Source organism: Rhinatrema bivittatum, chromosome 1, assembly GCF_901001135.1.
Source record: "Rhinatrema bivittatum chromosome 1, aRhiBiv1.1, whole genome shotgun sequence".
Classification (NCBI taxonomy): Eukaryota; Metazoa; Chordata; class Amphibia; order Gymnophiona; family Rhinatrematidae; genus Rhinatrema; species Rhinatrema bivittatum.
In genome coordinates this window covers 700,450,510-700,476,969 of record NC_042615.1, presented here as the reverse complement: position 1 = coordinate 700,476,969, position 26,460 = coordinate 700,450,510, and the positions used below count along the sequence as shown (strand labels likewise).

The 26,460-nt window shown below is 49.0% G+C and overlaps 1 protein-coding gene across 2 annotated transcripts in view; it reads left to right on the top strand.

Moving 5' to 3' along the window:
• LOC115075437 (zinc transporter 5-like) overlaps nt 1-26,460 on the top strand; it is a 166,454-nt gene that overhangs the window by 27,385 nt on the left and 112,609 nt on the right. For both annotated transcript variants that reach the window (XM_029575807.1, XM_029575816.1), the window contains exons 5-8: nt 12,129-12,216; nt 13,127-13,214; nt 23,136-23,212; nt 25,905-26,075. In XM_029575807.1, coding sequence (XP_029431667.1) covers nt 12,129-12,216; nt 13,127-13,214; nt 23,136-23,212; nt 25,905-26,075 — 424 coding nt within the window. The remainder of the gene's footprint in view (nt 1-12,128; nt 12,217-13,126; nt 13,215-23,135; nt 23,213-25,904; nt 26,076-26,460) is intronic.

Here is a 26,460-nt window from a genome sequence, read left to right as displayed (position 1 = left end):
TCTATCACCACACTTCCCAGTCCCCTACTGGCCCAGCTGCTCCCCCTGCTCCATCGAAATAGGATCTCATCCTCCGTCCGGGGTTAAAATACTGATAGCGCGGGTGGAATGCAGCAAGAGAGCTGGAGTCAGCGGCACCAACATAGTCTCTTCTTCCTGACCCCCCCCACGGCCCGGAAGAGGAAGTGGTATGCAGCGGCCACGTGCGTGGGAAGAAGAGACCACCCTAGAGCAGGCAGCATCGGCCTAAAGAGAGGCGCGGCTCGAAGCAAGCAAAAGAGGCACAATGTCAGTCCCCGCGGACGATGGGGCGCCTTTCTCGAGGTCACGAGGGCTGGAAGTGGAGGAGGCTGCTGCTGCCACTGGTTTGGTTTAGGGGGGGGAGAGAATGAGTGAGTGAGCAAGCAAGTATATGTGTTTGAGATCCTGTGTGTGAGACAGCATGTATGTAAGTGAGTGATTAAGAATCCTGTATGTGGAAGTGTGTGATTGAAAACCTATTTGTGTATAAGAGATTATGTGTGTGTTATTGAGATCCTGTATGTGTAAGTGAGAGAGATCATGTGTGTGTATGATTGAGAGAGAGATTGTGTGTCTGTGTGTGATTGAGAACAGGTGTACGTTAGAGAGCATGTGATTGAGAGCTTGTGTGTGAGAGAAAGACAACATGTATGTAAATGTGTGATTGAAAGCCTGTGTGTGTAAGTGTGAAGACAGCATGTATATAAATATGTGATTAAGAGCCTATATAAGTGAGAGAAAAAGCATGTGTATATTTATTTATCGCGTTTTATATACCATTGTTCAATTTCGCCATCACAACAGTTTATAAAGTTTCGATGTTTAACAGTGTTCAAAAATTATATATATATATATATATATATATATATATATATATATATATATATGTGTGTGTGTGTGTGTGTGTGCATGATTGAGAGCCTTTGTAAGTGAGAGAGAAAAAGCATGTGTATATGTGTGTGATTGAGAACCAGTGTGAGAGAGAGAGCTTGTGTGTTATTGAGAGAGAGGAGAAAGTTGTAAGCAAACCATCCCTCCTACTGCTAATTCAAAACAATCTCAGGGCACCTGGATATCAAACGTTACCAGGTATGCAGAGCAAAGCATTTTTTAATCCTTTTTATTTTTCATTACTGGGTCTTTGTGTCTGCTATTTTGAAATATTTTATTGGTATCTAGAAATTTTTTATGAGTTTTTAATTATTGGATATTCCATTCACCATTTTCCATTTTGAAATAATCTGTTCTTTTTGTTAGTATGGTTGTACTGCTATTGATTTCATATTTCTTGATTTGTTTTGAGGACTGGTGAAGTTTCTCTTTTTCCTTTGTTACGCTGCATACAGTCTCTCTGGCTTGTTGTAGTTTCCTGCATGTTTAGTTATGCTTCATGGTCTCTCTATTCTTTGTTAGGTGAGGATCAGCACATGTGACTGAGGTGAGGTTTTCTGCTGGCGTGTAGTTTCTGTGTAGGGCTCTATAGCAGCCTGGCTTGGTCCATTTTCCTAATAGGAGGTGTATTGGTGTCTTAAGGCTTGGTGTAATATTTTCATTGTTGCCTTTTTTCTTAGGTAAGATGGTTACTGTTTGAGTGCTAGAAATTGGTGTTGTTTTGATATGGGATGTTTACTATTTATGCAATTTCTGTTCAGAGTACTTATCTTTCCCTTGTCATTCTTAGCAATAAAAATAATACTGGGCCCTTATTTTTTTATTTCCAACGTGAATTGTAATGAGCAGTGTGTCACACATGTGAGCGTGGTCTGTCAGGTGTGTCACAATGGGAAAAAGGTTGAGAACCACTGGCCTAGGATACTTTCCTTATGCTGTATTCTTTTACTTCTTATAAAGTAAATTCCATAAACAGAAGTTAATTCCTTCCCAATCTAATTTCATAAAAGGTCTAAACAACTAGAATCAACAGTGCTAAGATTTATTTCAAACACTACAGATAAGAGAGGGCTTTTTTAAATGTCTAATCAAAATGAAGCAGCTTGTGTCCTTTGCATCCTTATGTACAACAGTGAGACTTGGTCAGCATTCATTTATCCAGAAAAGAAGCATATGTTTCTATTTCTGATGCTTACAGCACATTCTTGTCATTAGCTGGCAGGGCAGAGTCACTAATATGGAGGTCATTACCAAAGCCAACCATCACCACATTGCTCTTTCCTTAACAGCACTGATAGTGTGTTCCACAATGTTGTAGCAACCAGTAAGAACTCCCTAGCCTGTGTCTGCTCATGCCTATAAGCTCTTGTAGATAGTATGTGCAAGAGCCAGGGGCCAGCAGAACGCTGGGGCCGAGCTGCAGTATACCATTCAGTCTCATTTCAAAGTACACAGGGATGCTTAGAGGCCAATAACTTATGTATAGTTACTAATAATCCAGATTTTGACCTCCATTTAATCGGTAATCAGTGCAGCTCTCGCAGAGCAGGAGTTATATGCTCCTGCCATTTTAATCCGATTATTAAGTGAACTGCAGAGTGTTGAACAATGAGGAACCCTCTTATAAGCTTATCAGGAAGCCCTGTGCAAAGGGTGCTGCACTGTTCGAAATAAATCAGAAATAAAGAAAATCAGAAATAAAGAAAAGAACAAACACCTTGCCAACTGTTAAGCATGGGGATGGATCTGTTTTCTTTGGGGTTTTGTGGCAGCCAGTGGCTCAGGAAGGATAGTGTGGATGAGTTTTAGGAAAGGAGTGATAAATATTCATAGAAATTTAACTAGGTGACATACAGAATGCTGTTAACATGCTATATCAAACAAACAGGCCGATACGGTATTTAAATGAGGCCTGGCGCTAGAAACGGACAAAAGGAGCGGCAGCTGTCAGCGGGTTTGACAGCCAACGCTCAATTTTGCTGGCATCGTTTTTTTTTTCCTTTTTTTTACTCTTCGGGACCTCCGACTTAATATCGCCATGATATTAAATCGGAGGGTGCACAGAAAAGCAGTTTTTACTGCTTTTCTGTGCCGGAAGAAATTAGCGCCTACCTTTGGCTGCCCATTTAACTTTCTGAATTGCGCGGGAATACCTAATAGGGCCATCAACATGCATTTGCATGTTAAGGGCGCTATTGGGTTCGGTGGGTTGGACGCGCGTTTTCCGCCTCATACTGAATAAGGGGTAAGGGAAAACGCGCGTCCAATGGCAGGTTCCCTGTACGTACCCGGATCAGTCCAGACACCTGGGTTGTGACTCCGCACCAGCAGATGGAGACAGAGCAAAACTTGTCGGGCTCCCTACATATAGTAAGGTGCCACCCACAGCCCTTCAGTCTTACTCTGTCTCCAGCAGATGGGGCAGGTCCACCCACAGTCTCTGGGATCCCTGGGTCGTTGGGTTTTTTTCTTAGTTAGTCAGGGATAGTATAAAAAAAAAAAAATTAAAGGATTCAATTGATTCTGAAGAAAGGAAATTGTCTCCTTCGTCGAAAGCCTCCCAGGGGGGGTGGGAAGGTTCTGAGAGGACCATCCCCCCCGGTTGAGGCCGCTGCTGAGGGTCGAGGACCCAGCCGGAGTAGGGCAGCAGCATCGGGGGTGACACCGGGGAGCCTGGTTCACTCACCCCCGCTGGAGCAGAAGATCAGGACCCGGGACAGCGGTAATATTAAAAAAAAAAAAAGTTGCCGGGGACTGTTTGTTTTTTCAGCGGCGCCGTCTCTCTTTCGTCGTTACCTGCTCTCGGGGGGGTGCTTCGCGGGAGGGGGACGTGTGTTTCTTGTGCGAAACTTTTTTCCTTGCCTGCCGTGTTAGCGCCAAGGACCGGGGATGCCGACAGGAACGGCTTGCCGCGCGACGGCGTCTGTGCCAACTGTGTGACCGGCGGTGAGGGTCCTCCCAGGGCACTCGGGTGAGTCGCCCTCGGGCGCAGCGATCGCCAGCACGCGCGGGGAACTCGCAGACCAGCGGTGCTGAGCCGTTCCCGCTCAGCGCGGGAACGGCGACCATCTTGGAGGCAGTCAGGGACGCCACGAGGAGGGCGGCTGGTAATGGCGGCCAGCCTCCCCCGCTTTCACCGCAACCACAGGCCCCCGGGGGGGAGGCCCCGGGGGGGACTGGACTCGCCGGGGGACAGGAGTATGGAGGAGGCCTCCTCTGATTCGGAGGCCTCGTTTTCTGCGGATTTCTCCTTACTGCTGCGCAAGTTGCTGCAGTATAAACAATCCAGGAAGAAGCCTAGGAAGTCCAGGACCTCGGGGGGGCTCAGAGGAGCACTCTCAGCCCCGGAAGAGGACTGCTTGGGATCAAGCACAGAAAGGGCCGTCGCAGGACTCGGACTCGGTGTCCACCTCCTCCGAGGGAGAGGATTTGTTCTCAGGGGCTCCAGTAGGACCGAAAGGACAGGATGATGAGGGGCCAGTCCAGCCGGGTGCCGGCAAAGGGACGCAGGCGGCGGATGGCGATGACCCGAAAGTGGTTCGCCTATTCCGGAGAGACGAACTGGCGCCCCTCATCCCGGCCATACTCCAGGAGCTAGGAGTGGAAGCTCCGCCGGTGGAGTCCCGGCAGGGGGCCAATATGGATCCGGTGTTGTTGGGCCTTGCGGGTCCAATGGTGTCCTTCCCGTTTCACTTCTCGGCGTCCGACATCCTCTTCCGTGAATGGGATACTCCGGAGCTGGGCCTGAAGGTGAGTAAGGCCATGGACAAGCTGTATCCACTGCCAGAGGAGGTCTTGGAACTTCTTCGCCTTCCACAGGTCGACGCAGCGGTGTCGGCAGTGACGAAGAGGTCTACGATTCCTGTCACAGGCACTACAGCGCTCAAAGATATTCAAGATAGAAAGCTGGAGGTGCAGCTTAAGAAAGTCTTTGAGGTTTCCGCCCTAGGAGTCCGGGCGGCCATTTGCAGTAATTTTGCGCTCAGGGCCGGACTGCGCTGGGCCCAGAATCTCCAGGCGAATGCTGGTCTCTCTGAGGGGGAGTCGGCGCAGGCGGATCACCTGGAAGCGGTGATCGCTTACAGTGCGGATGCTATGCATGATTTACTGCGGACGTCAGCCAGGGCTATGGTATCGGCGGTCTCTGCGCACCGTCTACTCTGGCTCCGGAACTGGGCAGCTGATGGGTCGTCCAAGGCTCACCTGAGCTCGTTGCCTTTTAAAGGGAAATTATTTGGTAAACAACTGGACGATCTGATGCAGTCCCTTGGGGAGAACAGGGCATTCAAGTTGCCAGAGGACAGGCCTAGTCCTAGGACATCCTTCTCCACTAGGAACCGTTTTCGGAGTAACAGACGTCAGCGGACGCAGAGATCGTCCGGATCCGGCTCAACCTACCGGTCCGGTTCCTCCAGGACTTCCTCTTGGTCTCAGTCCTTTCGCGGGAAGAAATTCGGCAGACAAGGTGGTCCCTCGTCTGTATCGGGGCCCAAGGCGGCCCAATGAAACGAGGGGGGTCCATTTCTCGCGGCAGCCTCTGGACCTCGTGCCAAACGTGGGTGCGAGGCTAGCGCTGTTTGTCGAGGAATGGACCAAGATAACTTCGGACCAGTGGGTCCTCAGCGTGATAAGTCACGGTTACGCGTTAGATTTTGCACGTCTGCCAGTGGACAAGTTCCTCGTGTTGCTTTGCAAGGGGTTAGAAAAGCGATCAGCGGTAAGAATGACCCTCCGGCGCCTAGAAACTCTAGGCGCCATTACACCCGTACCACCAAGGCAGCATCACCGGGGAAGGTACTCCATATACTTCGTGGTGCCAAAGAAAGAGGGCACGTTCCGACCAATTTTGGATTTGAAAGGGGTCAACAGGTGCCTGCGCATTCCACGCTTCAAGACGGAGACGATTCGTTCGGTGGTGGCCTCGGTGCGGCCAGGCGAGTTTCTAGCTTCGCTGGATCTAACAGAGGCGTACCTGCACATCGGAATTCTACCGTCTCATCACAAATTTCTATGGTTTTGCATCCTGGGCAGACATTATCAGTTCAGGGCCCTTCCCTTCGGGCTAGCCACGGCCCCACGCACATTCACCAAGGTCATGGTGATGGTGGCAGTGCAGCTCCGGCTGGGGAGCGGTCTGCCAGGGACGCTCAGTTCAGGGGCAGTGGTCCAGGGAGCAGTCGCGATGGTCCATCAATCGTTTGGAGACCAGGGCCGTGTCCCTGGCGCTGCACGCCTTCTGCCCGTGGATTCGGGGCCGGGCGGTCCGGGTGCTGTCGGACAATGCCACCACAGTGGCCTACATCAATCGGCAAGGCGGAACAAGAAGCCGACAGGTAGCGGAAGAGGCCAGCCGGTTGATGTGCTGGGCGGAGCAGAATCTCAGCAACATTGCAGCGTCCCACATAGCAGGAAGCGAGAACGTCCAAACGGATTTCCTCAGCCGGCATCGGCTGGACCCCGGAGAATGGGAGCTGCCGGACGTAGCTTATCGCCTCATCTGCGGCAGATGGGGTCAGCCACACATGGATCTGATTGCCACTGCTCAGAACGCGAAGGCTCCGCGGTTCTTCAGTCGGCGAAGGGAACGGGGGGCAGAGGGCGTAGATGCGCTAGTGCTTCCATGGCCCACGGACGTGTTGCTGTATGTGTTCCCTCCTTGGCCCTTGATAGGCAAGGTGCTGCGGAGAATAGAGTTGCATCCGGCGGAAGTGATATTGGTGGCGCCGGAGTGGCCACGACGACTGGTTCGCGGATCTTCTACAGTTGGCAGTGGAACCTCCCCTTCGGTTTCGAGGGGACGCGATCCTGCTTCGTCAAGGACCCGTCTGTTTGGAGGATGCGGATCCCTTTTGTCTCGCAGCTTGGCTTTTGAGAGGAAACGTCTGAAGTCCAAGGGGTACTCGGATGCGGTGGTAGCCACCTTGTTGAGAGCTAGGAAACAGTCCACGTCCTTAGGCTACGCTCGGGTTTGAGCAGTGTTTGACAACTGGTGTAATTCTCGCAGGGTGGATCCTGTCTTGTCATCCGTGCCGGAGGTCCTCGCTTTCCTGTAGGAGACAGGAAAGCGAGGACCTTTCCTCTCTAAGGAACCTGTACTCTACCTGTACTCTACCTGTACTCTACCTGTACTCTACCTGCAGCTACCTGTACTCTAAGGGTACTACAAGACAGTCCAAAGGACTGTCTTGTAGTACCCTTAGAGTACAGGTAGCTGCTCTTGGGTGTCTTAAAGGTAAGATTCGAGGGGTGTCGTTGGCACTCCACCTGGATGTGGCGCGTTTTCTTCAAGGAGCTAAACATTTGCGCCCGCCGGTGCGGAATCCTTGTCCTTCTTGGAATCTGAATTGGGTTCTTTCAGCGCTGTGCGCGGCGCCGTTTGAACCCCTGAAGCGGGCAACGCTAAAGGATCTCACCTTCAAGACGGTGTTTCTGATCACTTCGGCTAGGCGAGTATCAGAGTTACAGGCGCTGTCTTGTAGAGAACCGTTCTTGAGAATCTCAGATTCGGGGGTCTCTTTGAGAACGGTTCCGTCTTTTCTGCCGAAAGTGGTATCGGCGTTTCACCTGAACAAATCTGTGGAACTACCTGCCTTTTCGGACGTAGATTGTCTTGACAAGGGGTCAAGAGACCTGAGAAAGCTCGATGTTCGTAGGGTTCTTCTCCGTTACTTGGAGGTAACGAATCCTTTTCGGGTTTCCGACCACCTGTTCGTTTTGTGCTCTGGTCCTAAGAGGGGAGCGGCTGTTTTTCGGACCACGATTGCGAGGTGGCTTAAAGAGACCATAGGATAGGCGTATCTCTTGCGGGGAAAGGCGGTCCCTAAGGAACTCAGGGCTCACTCGACACGTTCACACGCTACGTCGTGGGCGGAGGCCTCTCAAGTGTCCCTGCAGGAAATCTGCAGGGCAGCGACTTGGAAGTCCTTACATACGTTTGCTAGACATTACAGGCTGGATGTCCAGGCGGCTGATTACGGGGGTTTTGGAGGGAGAGTGCTCCGAGCGGGATTCTCTGCTTCCCACCCTCGGTAATTGGTTCTGGTACATCCCAGGTGTCTGGACTGATCCGGGTACGTACAAGGAAAGGAAAATTAGTTTCTTACCTGATAATTTTCATTCCTGTAGTACCACGGATCAGTCCAGGCTCCCACCCATCTGTTGTAGTTTTGTCTGTTTTTGTGCTGAAGTAACAAAGAGTCCGCTCAGTTGGATTACAGTTTTTCATTACTCTAGTTTGGAGTATACCGTTCACCTCTGGGTCTGGCAGTTCTGTTCCAGCTGGGGGTAGTTGAATTGGCCTGGTCGGCGGGTCGTTAGTTAGTTAGTCGGCTAGTTTCTTGCTTTGACATTATGTAAGACTGAGGGGCTGTGGGTGGCACCTTACTATATGTAGGGAGCCCGACAAGTTTTGCTCTGTCTCCATCTGCTGGTGCGGAGTCACAACCCAGGTGTCTGGACTGATCCGTGGTACTACAGGAACGAAAATTATCAGGTAAAAAACTAATTTTCCTTTAACAGTGCGCTCCGTCGGAGCACACTGTACTGTACTGAAAGTGTTTTAGTGCATGTGGTGGCCAATATTCACTGCTTCTTATCCGGCTAAGTGGCAGCTGCTAAATATCTGGTTACATTCAGCAGAAGCCACTTATCCAACTAAGTAGATAGCCAGATATCTAGTGGATGGGAAGTGGGCAGATTGGGGCAGTGTTACTTATCCTGCTAACTTACATAACATTTAGTTTTAAATATCTACCTCTTAAAATATAATCTTCCATCTTAAAAATAGTCCAAACATATTTATTCATAAACCTCTTTTCTGTAAAACATGCAATTCAGTGATGACAATCGTTTCATCAAAATCACTCAAAATATAAAAATAAACTGTCAAGATGCCAGCCAATCTGGTGTAGATGATTCTAAGAGGTTCCATTGGTGCAAGATCTCAAAGCCATTTTTACCGTTAAATGTCAGCATGTCCTGGAAGCTGATGTCCCACAGTCAGTGAAGAAACTGAAAAAGAGGCTGGCTATTTCAGCAAGACCACAATCAGAAACGTATCTCAAAATCACCGTAAAGTATCCACAGGAAAGAAAAGTGAAGGTTTTGGAATGGATGTCATAATCCCCAGACTTGAATATTATTGAAAATCTGTGGGGAGATCTCAAACATATGTAGTGCCTGCAAGGAGACCTAAAAATGTTTCTGAGCCAGATGAGCTCTGCAAGGAAGAGTAGGAAAAAAATTCCAAAAGCAAGACGAAAGAGACTCTTAGCTGGCTACAGGAAATGTTTGGAAGCAGTTATTTCTGATTGAAAGGGTGCACAAACCTTTGCGCATGCCAGATTCATTGTTTTATTATGTTCAGTGTGTTAGAATCAGCAAATAGTAGTTATGCATTAAAACTTGCAGAAATATGTCATGTTTACACTAACTTTGCAGCATGTAGAGAGAGGTGTGTCACCTTCTGTTCACTTAGAGCAGGGGTCAGGAACCTTTTTGGCTGAGAGAGCCATAAACGCCACATATTTTAAAATGTAATTCCATGAGAGCCATACAATATGTTTAAAACTAAATACAAGTAAATGTGTGCATTTTATGTAAGATCACACTTTTAAAGTACAATAAGTCTCTGAAAATAATACACCAGGCCTTAAGACACCAATACATCTCCTATTAGGAAAACGGACCAAGTCAGGCTGCTATAGAGTCCTACACAGAAACTACACGCCAGCAGAAAACCTCACCTGAATCACGTGCTGTCCCTCACCTAACATAGAATAAAGAGACCAAAACGCATAACAAGAAGCATGCAGACAAAAACTGAATTGGAAACTGCAACAAGCCAGAGTCTCTGTATGCAGTGTAACAAAGGAAAAAAGAAACATCACACATCCTTATAAAACAAATCAAGAAATATAAAATCATCAGCAGTAAAACTGTACTAACAAAAAGAACATATTTCGAAACAGCTGATGAGTGGAATATCCAATAATTAAAAACTCATATAAAACATTTCCAGATACCAACAAAATATTTCAAAATAGCAGACACAAAGATCCAGTAATGAAAAATAATAAGGATACAAAAATTTTTTTGCTCTGCATACCTGGGAACGTTTGATATCCAGGTGTCCTGAGATTGTTCTGAATTAGCAGGAGGTGGGGTGGTTTGCTTGGAACTTTCTCCTCTCTGTCACATACCAGCGCTCTCTCTCACACTGGCTCTCAATGACACACCTATACACACATGCTCTCAGTCACTCACATATACAAATGTTTTTTCTCTCTCACTTATATAGGCTCTTAATTACACATTTACACACATGCTGTCTATCTTTTCACGCTTACACACACACAGGCTTTCAATCACATAAATACATGCTGTCTTTTTCTCTCACACACAGACTCTCATTCACATGCTTACAAACATGTCCTCTCTTTCTCTCATTTACACACAGGCTCTCAATCACATACTCACATGCTCCCTCACCTAAACCAGCTGTCAATCAGACACAGACACACATGATCTCTCTCTTACTTATACACACAGGCTCTTAATCATACATACACATGATCTCTCTCACACACAAAGGATCTCAATCATACACACATACTCTTTCAAACAAACAGGTTTTCAATTACAAACTTACACATACAGGTTCCCAATGGTAAACTTACATTCATGCTCTCTCTCTCACAGGCAGGATCTCAATCACAGACATACTCTCTTTCACATATACAGGCTCTCAATCATTCACATACATGCAATCTCTCACTCACACACACAGGATCTCAAACACACATGCTTGCTCGCTCATTCACTCTCTCTCTCCCCCCCCCCCCCCCGGGAACTCGCGGCAGCAGCAGCAGCCTCCTCCCAACGCTAACCTCCTTCATTTTCAGCCCTCGCGGAGGCGAAGGCGGAGTCCCATCGGCCGCGGTTGAAGATTTTCATTTTCCTCCGAGCCGCGCTGCAGTCTTCTTCCCGCGCAGGCACCCGATGCTCTCCACTTCCTCTTCCGGGCCGCGGGAAGAAGAGAGCACCGGCGTGCTCTCTTCTTCCCGCGGCCCGGAAGAGGAAGTGGAGAGCATCGGGTGCCTGCGCGATGACTCCAGCGCTGGCACCCGGCTGACACCCGATGACTCCCGCGCAGGCACCCGGATGACTCCAGTCGGCATGCTCTCTTCTCCTCCCCCCCGCGGCCCGGAAGAGGAAGTGGTGAGCATCGGGTGCCTGCGCGGAAGAAGAGACCACGCTAGTGTGGTCTCTTCTTCCCGCGCAGGCACCCGATGCTCTCCACTTCCTCTTCCGGGCCGCGGGGGGGGGGGAGGAGAAGAGAGCACGCCGGTGCCGCTGACTCCAGCTGTCCTGCCGCGTTCCGCCCGGGCTGACAGCATTTTAAGCCCGGGCGACGGAGGACCGGGGAGCAGCTGGGTCAGCGGGGAACCGCGAAGTATGGCGACACGTGTCTGCGAGCCAGATGCAGCCCTCAAAAGAGCCATATCTGGCTCGCGAGCCATGGGTTCCCGACCCCTGACTTAGAGATTCATTGAAATATCAAATTTGACCTGAGGTGCCTAAACGTTTGTACACAACTGCAATTCAAAAATAATTCATTGTAATTGTCATTAGTTTGTTTTATTTAAAGAAAACCTGTTCTGGCTGGCTCTCATTCTGTATCGCATCGAGTGGTGTTAGTTTTAAAGTGATTTAATCTGCTGCTCTGCAGTCCCACTTTGCTGAGAGGCCATGTTAGTGACCCACGACCTCACACTCGCTGAGATTCGATTGGTTCATACTGATCATGATGCCCTGTCCTGCACAATGCATAAAATAGCAGATGCCCTTCCATGGGAGGGAATTGTTCTTGTAGGAGAGCAGCTGAATGTTCAAAGTTTTGAACTTGTCAGTCAGATTTGGAATTGTTTGTCATCGCTCTTTGCAGTCCAGCTTAGTACAAAGAGGTTCCATGTTACAGTCACTGTTAATTAGTAGATGTGCCCGCTCCACTCCTAGGCTGGTGCAGAGAATGAAGGGGGTTTGCCTATGTCATATGCGACAGAAATGATGTAGGGTTTGTGTTCTGCAAGCAGAGAGTACATGTAGCTTTCCTTTCCCCCAGAGCAGCCTGGCTGTCAGGCACTGCCACAGGATCGCTCTTTGCTGAATGTGCCCTCCTACACCTGAGCGTCTCTGCTGCTCTCTTTCCATTGTAGGACATTGCTACTGTTCGAACACAGGGACATCGTTGTCATTTCTTTGCTCCCTATGCTGTTTACCAGTTCTGGAGGAGGACCGGCAAAGGTAATTTAAGTTTAATAATGATTACACAAACAATCTGGGGGAAAAGCAAGGCATGCCAATTTGCTGCCACGTCTTGTATTTCTTGAAATCAGTTGTCATATTCATATCCAGTTTTGCCTCTCTTCCTGCAGCCAGCAATTTTGTAAGCTGACTCTGCGGCCCTGCCTCCTACCACTGTTAATGGTAAATCGGTGAAAGAGAATGTGGTGATAACTGAATTGAGAAAAGGCAATGTGAAAATAATAGGAAGGCTGACTTAAGAACTCTGAAAATATTTGTAGAGTAGTTGAACAAAGAGAATCTGTTTTGATTAGTCATGGAAAAGAAGAATTAAAGAGACAGCACCAATAGGAAAGCGTACAAATAAAGCATCAGTTCAGGTTTTAGGTCTCTCTGGTATTGAAATAGAACTTTCTAAGAGTACTGACCTGGTGACAGGAAGGTTGCCACCCCCAAATCTCATGATGCATTGCAGGTGCTGTCACAGTGCTTAGAGCTGCAGGAGGCAGATGTGAATGTCCAGCAGTGGGAACACCGAAGGCCAGATTCAAGGTTCAGGCAAAAGTAGGGCAAATAAAAGCCTACATGAGAGTTTGCTTTCACAATTTTGAAATAAAAGTGAAGCCAAACTTGGTATTAGAAGACAATGGAAGAAATAAAATAAGGGAAGTTGTAATTAAAGAGATTTGTTGCAGAGGTTACATTCGGTCTATAAACTAGAAGGGAAGTACTTTTGGTGTTCCCCTTTTAAAACCGGGAGGAAAGGAAGAATGGCCAAGTGTGAGTGCTCACGGTTGTGTTCACATCTGTTGGGGAGTAGAAGGGAGTTTTATTGTACTGCCGCTGCAGGAGTTGAGCTTGTATTTCCTGCGCTGGTTTTTGACCTTTTGTGGATGTCCCTCCTTCACAGACAAGAGGAGCTGCTTTTTTCATCATTGCTGTCATCTGCTTATTGCTTTTTGATAATGATGATCTCCTGGCTAAAATGGCTGAACATCGTATCCTTTACAATGTCAGTGGGGATTAATGGTATTTACATACTTTCAATGAGTCATCCTCCAAGAGTAGTGGCTATAGACTTGCCTGATTTTTCTCATATTTTCTAGCTCTGTGGTTTTCCTTTTTGTATGATAATAATGAAACCATTATCAGGCACATGGAATGGTTGGTGTGAATAGTGCCTTCATTGGTTGCTTTGATGAATATTAAATCCAGTAAAATTCCTATAGTAGAATGCCAGATAAGATACAAACTAAAGCATTTCAAAAAAACCCAGTGCATTTATATGAGCAAAAATCCACAGTGCCTTGGTATGAACAAGAATCAAGTTCTAATAATGACCTGAAGACTTCTGACGTAACAGCTTCTCCAGCCAGGGATATAACTGTTAGTCAGAATGTGAATCAGAGAATTATTGAGCAAGAGACCTGTGTTTTGTTTAGACAGAAGTAAGAACCCAGATTTGAAACTAGAAATCGAGAGGATATGGAAAAGCTTACACAGGCCTTTTTTTTTCTGTTTTATAGAAAGCAATGGTGACTCGTGTATGGGTGTATGATGCAATTGCACCATCAAAAATAATCAGAGATTTCCTAGCATGTAGCCAGATGGACTCAGGACCAATGGGTTATGTGCTCCCCTGCTAGCAGATGGAGATGGAGTCAGGGTTTCAAAGCTGACACCTTAGATATATCCCTGCAGTGACCTCAGCTATTCAGTATCTCCGTCTCCTAGCAGATGTAGACATGCTATCCCCACACCAGCTTTGGTGTTTAGCAGGATTGCAGTACTAGTTTGAAGAAGAGAATTTACCTTTAAATTGGAGAAAGATAGAGCCACGCTCTCCTACGGTGATACCTAAAGGTCCCTCCCCCTGTTGAGAATTCCTGAGGTGATTTCCGAGATCCCTTAGTCCGGTAGCCGGTTCCCGGCGTGGACTTTGCTGCTGAAGCAGCTGAAAGGCTGATGCACAGTCTGTCTCTCTGCCTGTTAACAATGAAGACTGTATTCTTGGTGGCGATATGCTTGGCTCGTTGCATCTCTGAACTACAGGCGCTGTCTTGTTGGGAGCATTCCTCTGGTTTACACCAAGAACGTTACAGCTTCGCACCGTTCCTTCCTTCTTACTAAAGGTAGTCTTGGAGTTTCACCTGAACCAGTCCATTTCTTTACTGTCCCTAGATAGACACAAGGACACGGAAGACTACCACCTCCTATGCCACTTAATTGTCGGTAGGCTTTTAGTACGGTATCTGGAACACTTAGAACCGGTGTGCAAGATGGACTGCTTGTTTGTTCTTCACAGTGGAAGGAAACAAGGCCAAGCGGCTTTGCGAGCTGCCATAGCTTGCTGGATCAAGGAAGTGATCACGGGAGCTTATGAGCAGGCAGGGAAGCCTTTATCCCCTCATTCCACTAGGGCCCAGGCAGTATCCTAGGTGGAAGCTAAGCTACTGTCTCCTGTCAGCACCTGTCGAGCAACGATGTGCTCCTCCTTGCACACCTTCTCCAGGTTCTATTGCCTGGACGTTCGGGCCCAAGAGGACGCAGCCTTTGCGAGGGTGGTGCTAACTGGACCGCAGGCAGCCTCCTGCCCTGTTCGGGAGTAGCTTTTGTATATCCCATTGGTCCTGAGTCCATCTGGCTACACATTAGGAAATGGAGAAATTACTTACCTGATAATTTCATTTTCCTTAGTGTAGGCAGACTCAGCATCCCGCCCACAGCTGCCCATGAGGTGAATCTCGATTCCAAGAGATTATGGGTCAGCCGTCGCCCTATCCCTAGATCAGGGCATCTATAATATTGCTGGGATTCAGCTTTTATTTTTGGTTGAGCACAGTTACAGTCACCAGTTTTTTAATCAAGTTTTTAATCAGGTTACTAAGTTATATCCAAATTTTATTCAAGTTTTTCAATAGTATGTCCACAATGACTTTTGAAAGTTTGACATTGGGGAGGTCACTGCAGGAGTATATCTAAGATGACATCAGCTTTGAAACCTGACTCTTGTCTCCATCTGCTAGCAGAGGAGCATATAACCCATTGGTCCTGAGTCCATCTGTCTACACTAAGGAAAACGAAAATATCAGGTAAGTAATTTCTCCATTTAAACAAGTAATGGAAAAGGATGAGAAAGGAGAAGGGAAAGATGGAAGAGATAGAATGAAGAGGGATATGAGGTGGTGATGGAGGAGGGGATGGAAGGTCAATGCCATCTACTGTTTCGCCTTGTAGCTCTTCCCAATGTCAAACTTTTATCCAGCTTTTCAACAGACTGAAATGCTTCCTTGGAGGTATATATTGGCAAAATTTAGCATTAAAGAGGCCAATGTAATAAGACACGCTCAGCAGAACTCACAGGTTTACCCGCAGTTGTGTGAGCTTTACCTCCAATACAGGAGGGAGTTTTGTGCACAAAAATATGTGCAGAACATTTTGCGTACAGATTAGCACGCACTCCCTCCCCCCCCTTTGTAAATTTAATGGTAATGAAAACTAGCTTTTCCTAGCGTGTAGCAGATGGACTCAGGACCAATGGGTATAGTGTACTCGTGCTAGCACTTGGAGACGGATCAGATTTCAATCTGACGTCAGCACCTAGTACGTATACCCCTGCAGGAAGTGCAGAAGCTCAGTATTTTCCGTCTCCAAAGCAGTTAGGAGCTATCTCACGCTCGCTGAACGTTCTACCAAATTTTAAAAGAAAATTCCTACCTGAAGACGAGCCCCGCACTCCTGCGGTGATACCCTCGGGTCCCTCCCCCAGTTGAGCTTCCCGAGGTGATTTCCGTGGTCCCTCGGAGGTAAGAGCCTCGGTCCGGTGGCCGAATCGCGGCAGGGACCTAGCCCCCGAGTGAGAAGGGCTCGGGCGCGGCATAGAGGCAGCCTCGGTCCGGAGCCGTTCGCGGCGAGGACTTAGCCCTCGAGCGAGACGAGTTCGGGCGCGGCTTAGAGGCGGCGGGTGCACTTCCTTGAGCGCGGCGGTGAAGGTAATCACCCTCTCCCCCCACAGCCGGAGACCGCCCGGGTCACAACCGGGAAGCGCCGAAGACAAGGTAAGGCGTACATCCTTTACTTACTGGTCTCCGAAGATCGAGGATTAGCAGGGTCTACCCACGTGGAGACCCTCCAAGGAGGTCGCCATCTTGCCCGCCCTCTCGCCGTCGCCATCTTGGCCTTGTTCGCTGCCCTCCGCCCGATTGAGCGCTCAAATAAAGCTAAGCGCACAAGTTAACGGGCGCGTATCTTAGGCGCCCGAAAATATTGGGCGCTTATTTAAGCTAGGTGCCCAAGGTTTGGGCGCGTATTTTAGGCGCCGATAATTGGGCGCGAATTATAGGCGCCGATAATTGGGCGCATATTATAGGCACACATTATTTGGCGCACATTCTTAGGCACACATCAAGAATCCTCCGCGCTTACGCTTCGCGCACACTCCAAAGCGCATATTTACGGCTGGGAGCGCACCGGCGCATATATATATCTGACTCAATGGATCGCATAAGAGCCCACGCGTCCACAGAAGCGGCACCTCCAGAATCAGGCATAAAAGCTCTAGGCCTCTGCTCAGCATGCCACCTCAGAGCCGCAAAGAGCGAAGAAGCAGACGCCCTATGCACCCAATGTGAGGAAGCCCTGGGAACTCCAGGCCAGGGCCAGTCTAACCCAAGATTCAGTGCTTGCTCCTCAGGGAACACCCCGGACCTAGCAGGCCCCAGTGAGACCATCCCCCGGATGGGGACCCCCAGAGACCTGGCACCCCCCAACTTAGAACCTGCATCGCTCTCCTGGGTGGAATTATTTAAAGGAATTCACGCCTTTGTCAGGATGCAGTCTGAATCCTGAGCAGACCCATACGCACCGGAAGACCCTCATGCCCCAGGACCCTCGAGGCCTAGGCCCAGGCTCCCACCACCCAGAAGCCCCACCTACGGGGACACGGATTACTCCGAGGAAGAAGTCGAGCCCCTCGAGGAGGGAGAACTTCCCTCGGGGACAGAGCCGCATCGAACCATGAGACGCTTCTTCGTAAAGGAGGATCTTCCGGACCTGGTATCTCAATGCCTATCGGAACTCGCTATCCCGAGTCAAGGCACCCCGGGGGAACCTACAATGAACCCCCTGCTAGAGGGCCTTCGACAGACGGCCCACCATTTTCCCCTCCTACAGGCGGCACAACAGCTAATAGACCTGGAGTGGAATGCGCCGGAGTCCTCTTTCAAAGGGGGGTCGAGCCTTATCCACCATGTACCCCCTGGACCCAGCAACCAAGGAGCTGCTAGCGTGCCCCAAAGTGGACACCATAGTTTGCGCAGTCGCTAAGTGCACCACCATACCAGTGGAAGGAGGGGCGGCCCTCAAGGACGCACATGACCGGCGCCTGGAAGCCATACTGAAACAAGCCTTTGAGGTGGCAGCCATGTCCCTACAAATTGCGACCTGCTGCACCGTGGTGACATGTTCCTGTTTATCTCAAGCCAGGAACAACACCCTGAGAGAAGAAATGGAATCAGCTCTTTCGTTCCTCACTGACGCTGCCTCCGATCTAGTACGCACAGCAGCCAGGGGAGTGTCATCCTCAGTGGCAGCCAGGAGACAACTCTGGCTGCGAAATTGGTCAGCTGACGCCTCCTCCAAGACACGCCTCACAAGAATGCCCTTCAAGGGATCCCTCCTGTTCGGCAGCGAACTAGAGAAACTGGCTAACAAATGGGGCGACTCTCCATTACCTCGTCTGCCAGAAGACAAGTCAAAGAGAAACCAGCATCCCTTTCCCAGGCAGAAGCTTGCAACGCTTCAACCCTTACAGGAATAGCTACCAAGCACCTCGTCCTCTGGCCAGAAACCAGTCCTTTCGGAACAGACACAGCAAGAGGGGAACCGGCTCTGGTTCAGGCCCCAGCCGCACCCCACAATGAGAATCAGCCGACCCATCCAAGGGAAGAAGCCATAGGGGGCAGACTAACCCTATTCTACCGCAGATGGGTCGAGATAACTTCGGACAAGTGGGTCCTAGCCATCATCCGAGAAGGGTACTACCTGGACTTCCTTCGAACCCCTCCGGACAAGTTCGTGGAATCTCCCTGCCACGACCCCCTCAAAAGGGCGGTAGTGGAAACTACACTGACCAGACTCCTTACCCTAAAGGCCATAACCCCAGTGCCTGCACGGGAGATAAATTCTGGACATTACTCCATTTACTTCATCGTACCCAAGAAAGAGGGCACCTTCAGGCCCATACTGGACCTCAAGTCAGTCAACCGACACCTAAGGGTCCCAAGATTTCGCATGGAAACCCTGCGGTCAGTCCTATGGGCAATACAGCCAGGAGAGTTCCTCACATCCCTGGACCTGTCGGAGGCCTACTTGCACATCCCAATCCATCAGGAACACCAGGGCTACGTACGCTTCAAGGTCCTGAATCAACACTACGAATTCCGGGCACTACCTTTCGGGTTAGCCACCGCACCGCGGACCTTTACCAAGGTAATAGTAGTGGTAGCGGCGAAACTCAGGAAGGAAGGAATCCTCGTCCATCCCTACCTGGACGATTAGCTGATCAGGGCAAAATCACCGGAGGAGAGTCACCGAGCAACCAACAGAGTCATAACTCTACTGGAAAGCCTAGGATGGGTAGTCAACACAAACAAGAGTTCCCTACAACCATCACAGTCGCTGGAATACCTAGGAGTCCAATTCGACACCAAGGAGGACAAGGTCAGCCTGACCCCCACGAGGAGATCAAAGCTGCGGAACCAACTCCAGACCCTGCTGAGCGCCACCCGGCCCACAGCTTGGGATTATCTACAAGTCCTCGGTCTAATGGCATCCACATTGGAAGTGGTACCATGGGCGCGAGCTCACATGAGACCCTTGCAGCACTCACTCCTATCTCGGTGGAGTCCACGATCACAGAACTACACCATACATCTACCCCTACCGACCAGAGTTTGGACCCAGCTACGGTGGTGGCTACAGTCCAACAACATGAGCCGGGGATCAAGAATATCCTCCCCAACCTGGACCCTGCTCACCACAGATGCCAGTCTAAGCAGATGGGGAGCACACTGCGAAGAGCTAACCGCCCAAGGGCGGTGGAACAAAGACGAGTCGGGGTGGAACATCAACCGACTAGAGGCACGGGCAGTCAGGTTAGCCTGCCTGCGATTTGCCCACAGACTCCGAAACAAAGCGGTCAGAGTGATGTCGGAAAACGCCACCACGGTTGCATACATCAACCGGCAGGGCGGAACCAGAAGCCAACAGGTATCCTTAGAAATAGCCCCCCTGATGACCTGGGCGGAAGCAAATCTCCAGGACATCTCCGCCGTCCACATCACCGGGAAGGACAACACCACGGCAGACTTCCTCAGCAGAGAAAGCCTAAACCCGGGAGAATGGAAGCTGTCATCCACAGCCTTCAAGATGATAGTGGATCGGTGGGGGACACCGGACATGGACCTGCTAGCGAACTGATCCAACGCTCAAGTACCCAGATACTTCAGTCGCAGGCGAGACCCTCAGTCACAAGGGATCGATGCCCTGGTACAGACCTGGCCTCCAGGGATCCTGCTATACGCCTTTCCCCCATGGGCCCTGCTGGGCGCAATCATTCACAAGATTCGGCGACACAGAGGCCTAGTTCTTCTAGTGGCCTCGGACTGGCCAAGAAGACCCTGGTACACAGACATGAGAAGACTACTAGCAGGGGATCCTTTACCCCTGCCCCCACACAGGGACCTACTTCAACAAGGCCCCATCCTCCACGAGGATCCAGCTCAATTCTCTCTTACGGTCTGGCCATTGAGAGGGCCTGACTGAGGAAGAGGGGATACTCGGGGACAGTAATAGATACCCTCCTCTGAGCACACAAGTTCTCCACATCGCTAACGTACATAAGAATCTGGAGAATATTTGAAGCCTGGTGTGAAGATCACAGCACCAAACCACACTCCGCTAAAGTCCCCATAATTTTGGAATTCTTACAGAATGGACTTCAGAAGGGCCTGTCCCTCAACTCAATCAAGGTTCAGGTGGCAGCGCTGTCATGCTACGGTTCCAGGAGCGAGGGCAACAGCATTGCCACGCACCCAGATGTTTCTCGATTCCTGAAAGGGGTCAAACACATTCACCCACCACTGAAGTGGCCAGTGCCCCTGTGGAACCTCAACCTAGTTCTGGAATTCCTAGCGGGACCCGCTTTCAGACCCCTCCGAGGCCTGTCTCTCCATCTACTAACCCTGAAGATGGTGTTCTTGCTGGCCGTATGCTCGGCCCGCCGCATCTCAGAGCTTCAAGCGCTGTCCTGCCGGGATCCATTCCTCAGAATCACCCCGGGGACCATCCATCTACGCGCGGTTCCCTCCTTCCTACCCAAAGTAGTCTCACACTTCCACCTCAACCAAACCATATCATTACCAGCCATGGAAGGTTTGAAGAAGTCGGAAGAAGGTCGATCCCTGCGCCATCTCGACATCGGCAGATTGCTATCCAGATACCTGAAAATGTCGGAACCAGTACGAAAGACGGCCACCTGTTCGTCCTTCACAGCGGGAAGAAGCAAGGAGAAGCGGCCTCACGGGCAACCATTGCGCGTTGGCTTAAAGAAGTCATCAAGGCGGCCTACGTAGAAGCGGGAAAACCACCACCTCTACAGGTCAAGGCCCACTACACCAGAGCGCAGGCGGTCTCCTGGGCAGAAACTAGAATGCTGTCGCCTGCCGAGATCTGCAGAGCGGCAACGTGGTCCTCCATCCATACCTTCTCCAGATTCTATCGTCTGGATGTTCAGGCCCGGGAGGACACAGCATTTGCAAGAGCTACCCTAAGCGGACCTCGGGCAGCCTCCCACCCAGTTCGGGAGTAGCTTTTATACATCCCATTGGTCCTGAGTCCATCTGCTACACGCTAGGAAATGGAGAAATTACTTACCTGATAATTTTGTTTTCCTTAGTGAAGACAGATGGACTCAGCAGCCCACCCTCGGCTGCCGTCATACAGGGTTGTTCATCGAATCAAGGTAAGCCATGTTTTTCCTTTACAAAGGGCATCCACCCTGCCGGGTGTCGACGCTTTCCGGTTGAGGATACTGGCGGTCTCCAGCTATAGTCAATCAACCAGTCCAAGTAATCAAAATTAAACAAAATTTAGCGTTGCACCAAAGTTATCAGAGTTAAACTCATTAAGTTAATCAATCAGTCAGTCACACATATATCCATAATGCTTTGCAAGGAAGAATACTGAGCTTCTGCACTTCCTGCAGGGGTATATGTACTAGGGGGCAGATTTTAAGAGCCCTGCTCGCGTAAATCCGCCCAGATTTACGCGAGCAGGGCCCTGCGCGCCGGTGCGCCTATGTTCAATAGGCCTACCGGCGTGCGCAGAGCCCCGGGACTTGTGTAAGTCCCGGGGTTTTCCGAGGGGGGGGCGTGTCGGGGGCGGGGCCGAGCGGCGCGCCGTTTTCGTGGCGAGACGCGGCGGGCTCGGGGGCGGGCTCGGGGGTGTGGTTTCGGCCCGAGGCGGTCCGGGGGCGTGGCCGCGCCCTCCGGAACCGCCCCGGGTTGCGTCTAGGTGCGCCAGCGGCCCACTGGCGCGCGGGGATTTACTTCTCCCTCTGGGAGGCGTAAATCCCCCAACAAAGGTAGGGGGGGTTTAGACAGGGTCGGGGGGGTGGGTTAGGTAGAGGAAGGGAGGGGAAGGTGAGGGGAGGGCGTTAGCGAATTCCCTCCGAGGCCGCTCCGATTTCGGAGCGGCCTCGGAGGGAACGGAGGTAGGCTGCGCGGCTCGGCGCGCACCAGCTACACGAAATCGGTAGCCTTGCGCGCGCCGATCCAGGATTTTAGCGGATACGCGCGGCTACGCGCGTATCTACTAAAATCCCGCGTACTTTTCTTTGCGCCTGGAGCGCCAACAAAAGTACGCCAACGTGCCATTTTTTGAAAATCTACCCCAAGGTGCTGACGTCAGATTGAAATCTGATCCGTCTCAAACTGCTAGCACGAGTACACTATAACCATTGGTCCTGAGTCCTTCTGTCTACACTAAGGAAAACGAAATTATCAGGTAAGTAATTTCTCCAATTCTCCCCCTCCCCCAATATAGAAAGGTGCACTGGCTCAACTCATATTTTCTTAATGCTGGAAACTTAACTCCTAATTAGAGTTAAAGTTTTGTTTCAAGGCTAGTTTAGTCTATGGACAGAAGCTTGATTTACGGTGCTGGGATCTGGACTCGGGATTTATGGGCAGAAAATATGCATTGTGCAAATAAACCATGTTTTCTGCACAAATCATGTGTCTATACGTGGTAAGCTTTTTTTTTTTTTTTTGGCACTTTTTTTTGTTTTTTTTTTTAGATTAGTTTGTTTTTAATTCCCAATGCATTAGCATGCTATTAGCTTACTGCATTGGGAATTAAAAATTTTTTTAGACGTGCATTAAGAAACTGAGCTGTATTTCAGTACACAGTTTTAATGCTCAGCTTATTACATTGGCCTGAAAATGTTGGGTGTTTGGTAGCACGAGTTATTGACATTCCTTTCTTGCACTGCACCATACCTCATGAGAACCATTCATAGGAGTATGAGTAATGACATTGTCCACATCCTAACACATGCCTAGAGGGTACGAATATGTCCAGAAGCAGCAGTAGACTCGGAGGTGTTAGCATGGCCTATGAATATGATGCTGATTTCTAGGGCAGTGTGACTAGGAGACATTGTGTGACTGGGTTTTAATTCTAATATTGGGATTATGTATTGCGCCTTCGTGCAGGCTGCTATAATACCATGTTCCAGTGTCTTTTATCTGCAGTCTTACATTAGCTTGAAATGGCTGTGCTTTCTGTTACTTTCATTTGTATTTTTAAAAGAGTGGGTTCAGAGGGCATCTTGTCCTTAACTAGTTTAATCTGTTCAGCTGAAGGGCATCATGACAGTGCTCTCACCCATTTCCTGTATACAGCCATCTCCTTCCTGGGAGTTGCAGACCACAAGGTAAGTGATGACGTGTCACTGGAGGTTGTTACATGGACAGGAGTTGAGGCTCAAGTGCATGCTCCAGAAAAATGTTAGTACAGTTTGAAATTAAATGTCAATGCTCATTTTTTACATTACATTCTATTTATTTATATACAATATTTATTTCCCGCCTATGAACTATTTCCCAGGAATTCATAAGAATTTAATTTGAAGTAAAATGTACCCATAGGAAACATGCACCCGCTAGCTGTGATCTGAGGCCTTCCTTCCTCTCCAGGGCATTTTAGAATCTGGCAAGTATTGCTACAGTTAGCATATCTTTCAAAACTGTAATGTAATAATCACATTATTATTAGAAATTATATTATAACAAATGCGTATGTGAATTGAAACATGTTCTGCCATTAGAATGTTTCTTTCACAGTAAGTGGATAAGTAGAAATAAAGGTGGTAACTTTCTATTGCTCTAACTTAATACATTTTGGACTAACTTTGAGAGTTATGCTCCTTTCATCCAATCAGTGCAAAACTCACTGAAGCATTCTGCAGTGACCTGAAGGGAAGGTAGCTCTCAAAGGCTGATCACAAACAGTCCAATAAAAAGGACTGTTCCCTGTACGTACCCGGATCAGTCCAGACTGTGGGTTGAGCCTCCTTTCCAGCAGGTGGAGACAGACTAAAACTGAAAGGATATCCTATATGACGACAGAGCCTATCCTGTAACCCTTCAGTATTTGTCTGTCTCCAGCAGGTGCAGCACGTCTCCTTTCGGTCTCCTGATCTAGGCTAGTCAGCCTTCCTTCTCTTCCTTCCTTCTGGGATCAAGCAAGTATTTATTCCTTAGGGATTTTGTAGTTGTTTTCTTCCTGTTAAAATAAAGTTCTCAGTAGAATGGAACTCAACCAGGGTCCCGTGGTTCTGGTAGCACCAGAGTGGCCGCACAGGCTGTGGTTCGCGGATTTTCTCAACCTAGCGCCGGACGGACCTCTGCAGCTACGCCATCTTCCTCGGCTCCTTCGTCAATGACCTGTATTTTTCGACCAGGCCAATCACTCCTGTCTAGCGGCCTGGTTTTTGAAAGACGACGCCTAAGGCACAAGGGCTATTAAGAGGAGGTCATCTCCACCTTGCTGCGGGCCCGGAAATAGTCGACTTCCCTGGCGTACGTGGAACGTGTTTGAAGCTGTTTGTGCAGAGTCGGATATCTCAGCGCTCTCCGCCCCGATCTTGTTAGTCCTCTCTTCCCCAAGAAGATCTTCTCCCCTCTCGGCTCTCTCCTGGGTCGGGTAGAATGTCATCAATGAGCGGGCCACCCAGATGTGATTGGTGCTTGAAGGGCGTCATGCATCTACGTCCACCTTCTCGGCTGCTTGCCCGTTGGGGAGTTTTAATCTGATCCTTTGGGCCCTCTGTGCGGCTCTGTTCGAACCTCTCCGTCACGCTATTTTGAAAGCTCTAATGCTTAAGACTGTCTTTCTGGTCTCTATCTCTTCTGCTCGTCGGATATCAGTGATCCACTCGCTGTCCTGTCGAGAACCCTTTTTTGCGATTTTTCCGATTCCGGGGTATCCCTCGTGATGGGCCCTTCCTTCTTAGTGAAGGTTCTTCTAACCTCCATATCAACCTGTCGTCAGAACTCCCTGCGTTTTCCCCTGCGACTGGGGACGATTTCCATAAACTAGAATCCATACGAGTTCTACTTCGCTATCTCCAGGTTACCCATGGCTTTCGGGTCTCGGTTCATCTTTTGTCCTCTGGAGTGAGCCCAGTCGGGGTACGCCGGCTGCTAAGACCACTATCGCGCGGTGGTTGAAGGAAGCGATCTCCTCGACCTATCTTTGTCGAGGTCGGGCGGTTCCCGAGGGCATTATGGCTCATTCACTGCGTTCTCAAGCTACTTCCTGGGCGGACAGTCAATCGATCTCTCCGCAGGAGATTTGCAGTGCCGCCACTTGGACGTCCTTGCATACTTTTGCTCGACACTACTGCCTGGAGGTGAAAGCTCCGCTTCTTGGTTCTTTTGGGAGTGGGACTGTTTCAGACCCACCCGGTTTAGGGAAGCTTTGGTACATCTCACAGTCTGGACTGATCCGGGTACGTACAGGGAAAGGAAAATTAGTTCTTACCTGTTAATTTTCGTTCCTGTAGTACCACGGATCAGTCCAAACGCCCTTCCCTGTTTGTCTTTTTTTTCTATCCTCTCGAAGCTTGTTTCTCTTGCAGATTTGTAGATTTCTACACATCTTTTTTGTGCATGAATACTGAGCAAATACACATGTCTACATCTGCTCCATTGAGCTATCTGGTTACTTGCTTGATCCTATTCTGGCTTTGTTGTTTTCTGCTTTGACAATGGTTATACTGAAGAGTTACAGGATAGGCTCTGTCCTCGTATAGGATATCCTTTCAGTTTTAGTCTGTCTCCACCTGCTGGAAAGGAGGCTCAACCCACAGTCTGGACTGATCCGTGGTACTACAGGAACGAAAATTAACAGGTAAGAACTAATTTTCCTTTGACGTTTATTTCTACATATCCAAGCAGACTAACACAGCAATCTCACCACAGTAAGTGGAAAATGAATTACAAACTGGTTACTGTAGCTTCCTAGCTTTCTGTACTGTGGGTGAGGGACTTTCTGGTTTTGGTAACAGAACCCGAATATGTAGCGCTGCTAACAAGTGATCTGCTCTTTCCTCTTACTTGTAGGGTGGTGTGCTACTGCTTGTGTTGACGCTGTGCTGCGATGTTGGTTTCCACACAGCTTCCCAAAAACTTTCTCTAGATATTGGTGGAGCCAAGCGTCTTCAAGCTTTGTCTCACATTGTTTCTGTCATCATCTTGTGCCCTTGGGTCATCGTCCTGTCCGTAACAACTGAGGTAAGAGCTTGATGAGCGTAGACTGCTTGGTATGCCAATAGTAACTTACCCCCGCTTAAAACCTGTACTCTAAATCTTTTCAAGAGATGCAGTTTGAAAGAGGGATTTCTCTGTGCGCACACACAGTCAGTTTTTCCATGAGGCCAGCATTTGAGTCAATGGATTACAATAAGACATATAACAATTACAAAGAACCCAATAAATTCACCCCCGAAAATTTAAAAATACCCCACTGTGAATGTTTTAAACAAATAATAAAAAATGACTAAGAATTAATTAAGTGGAAATATAAAGGCATTCATAAACCATGGCATGACATTAAAGGCTTTGATTTGCCTCTTTCATAGAAATGCCAAGTAAAATTTTAATCATAGCCCATATCCAT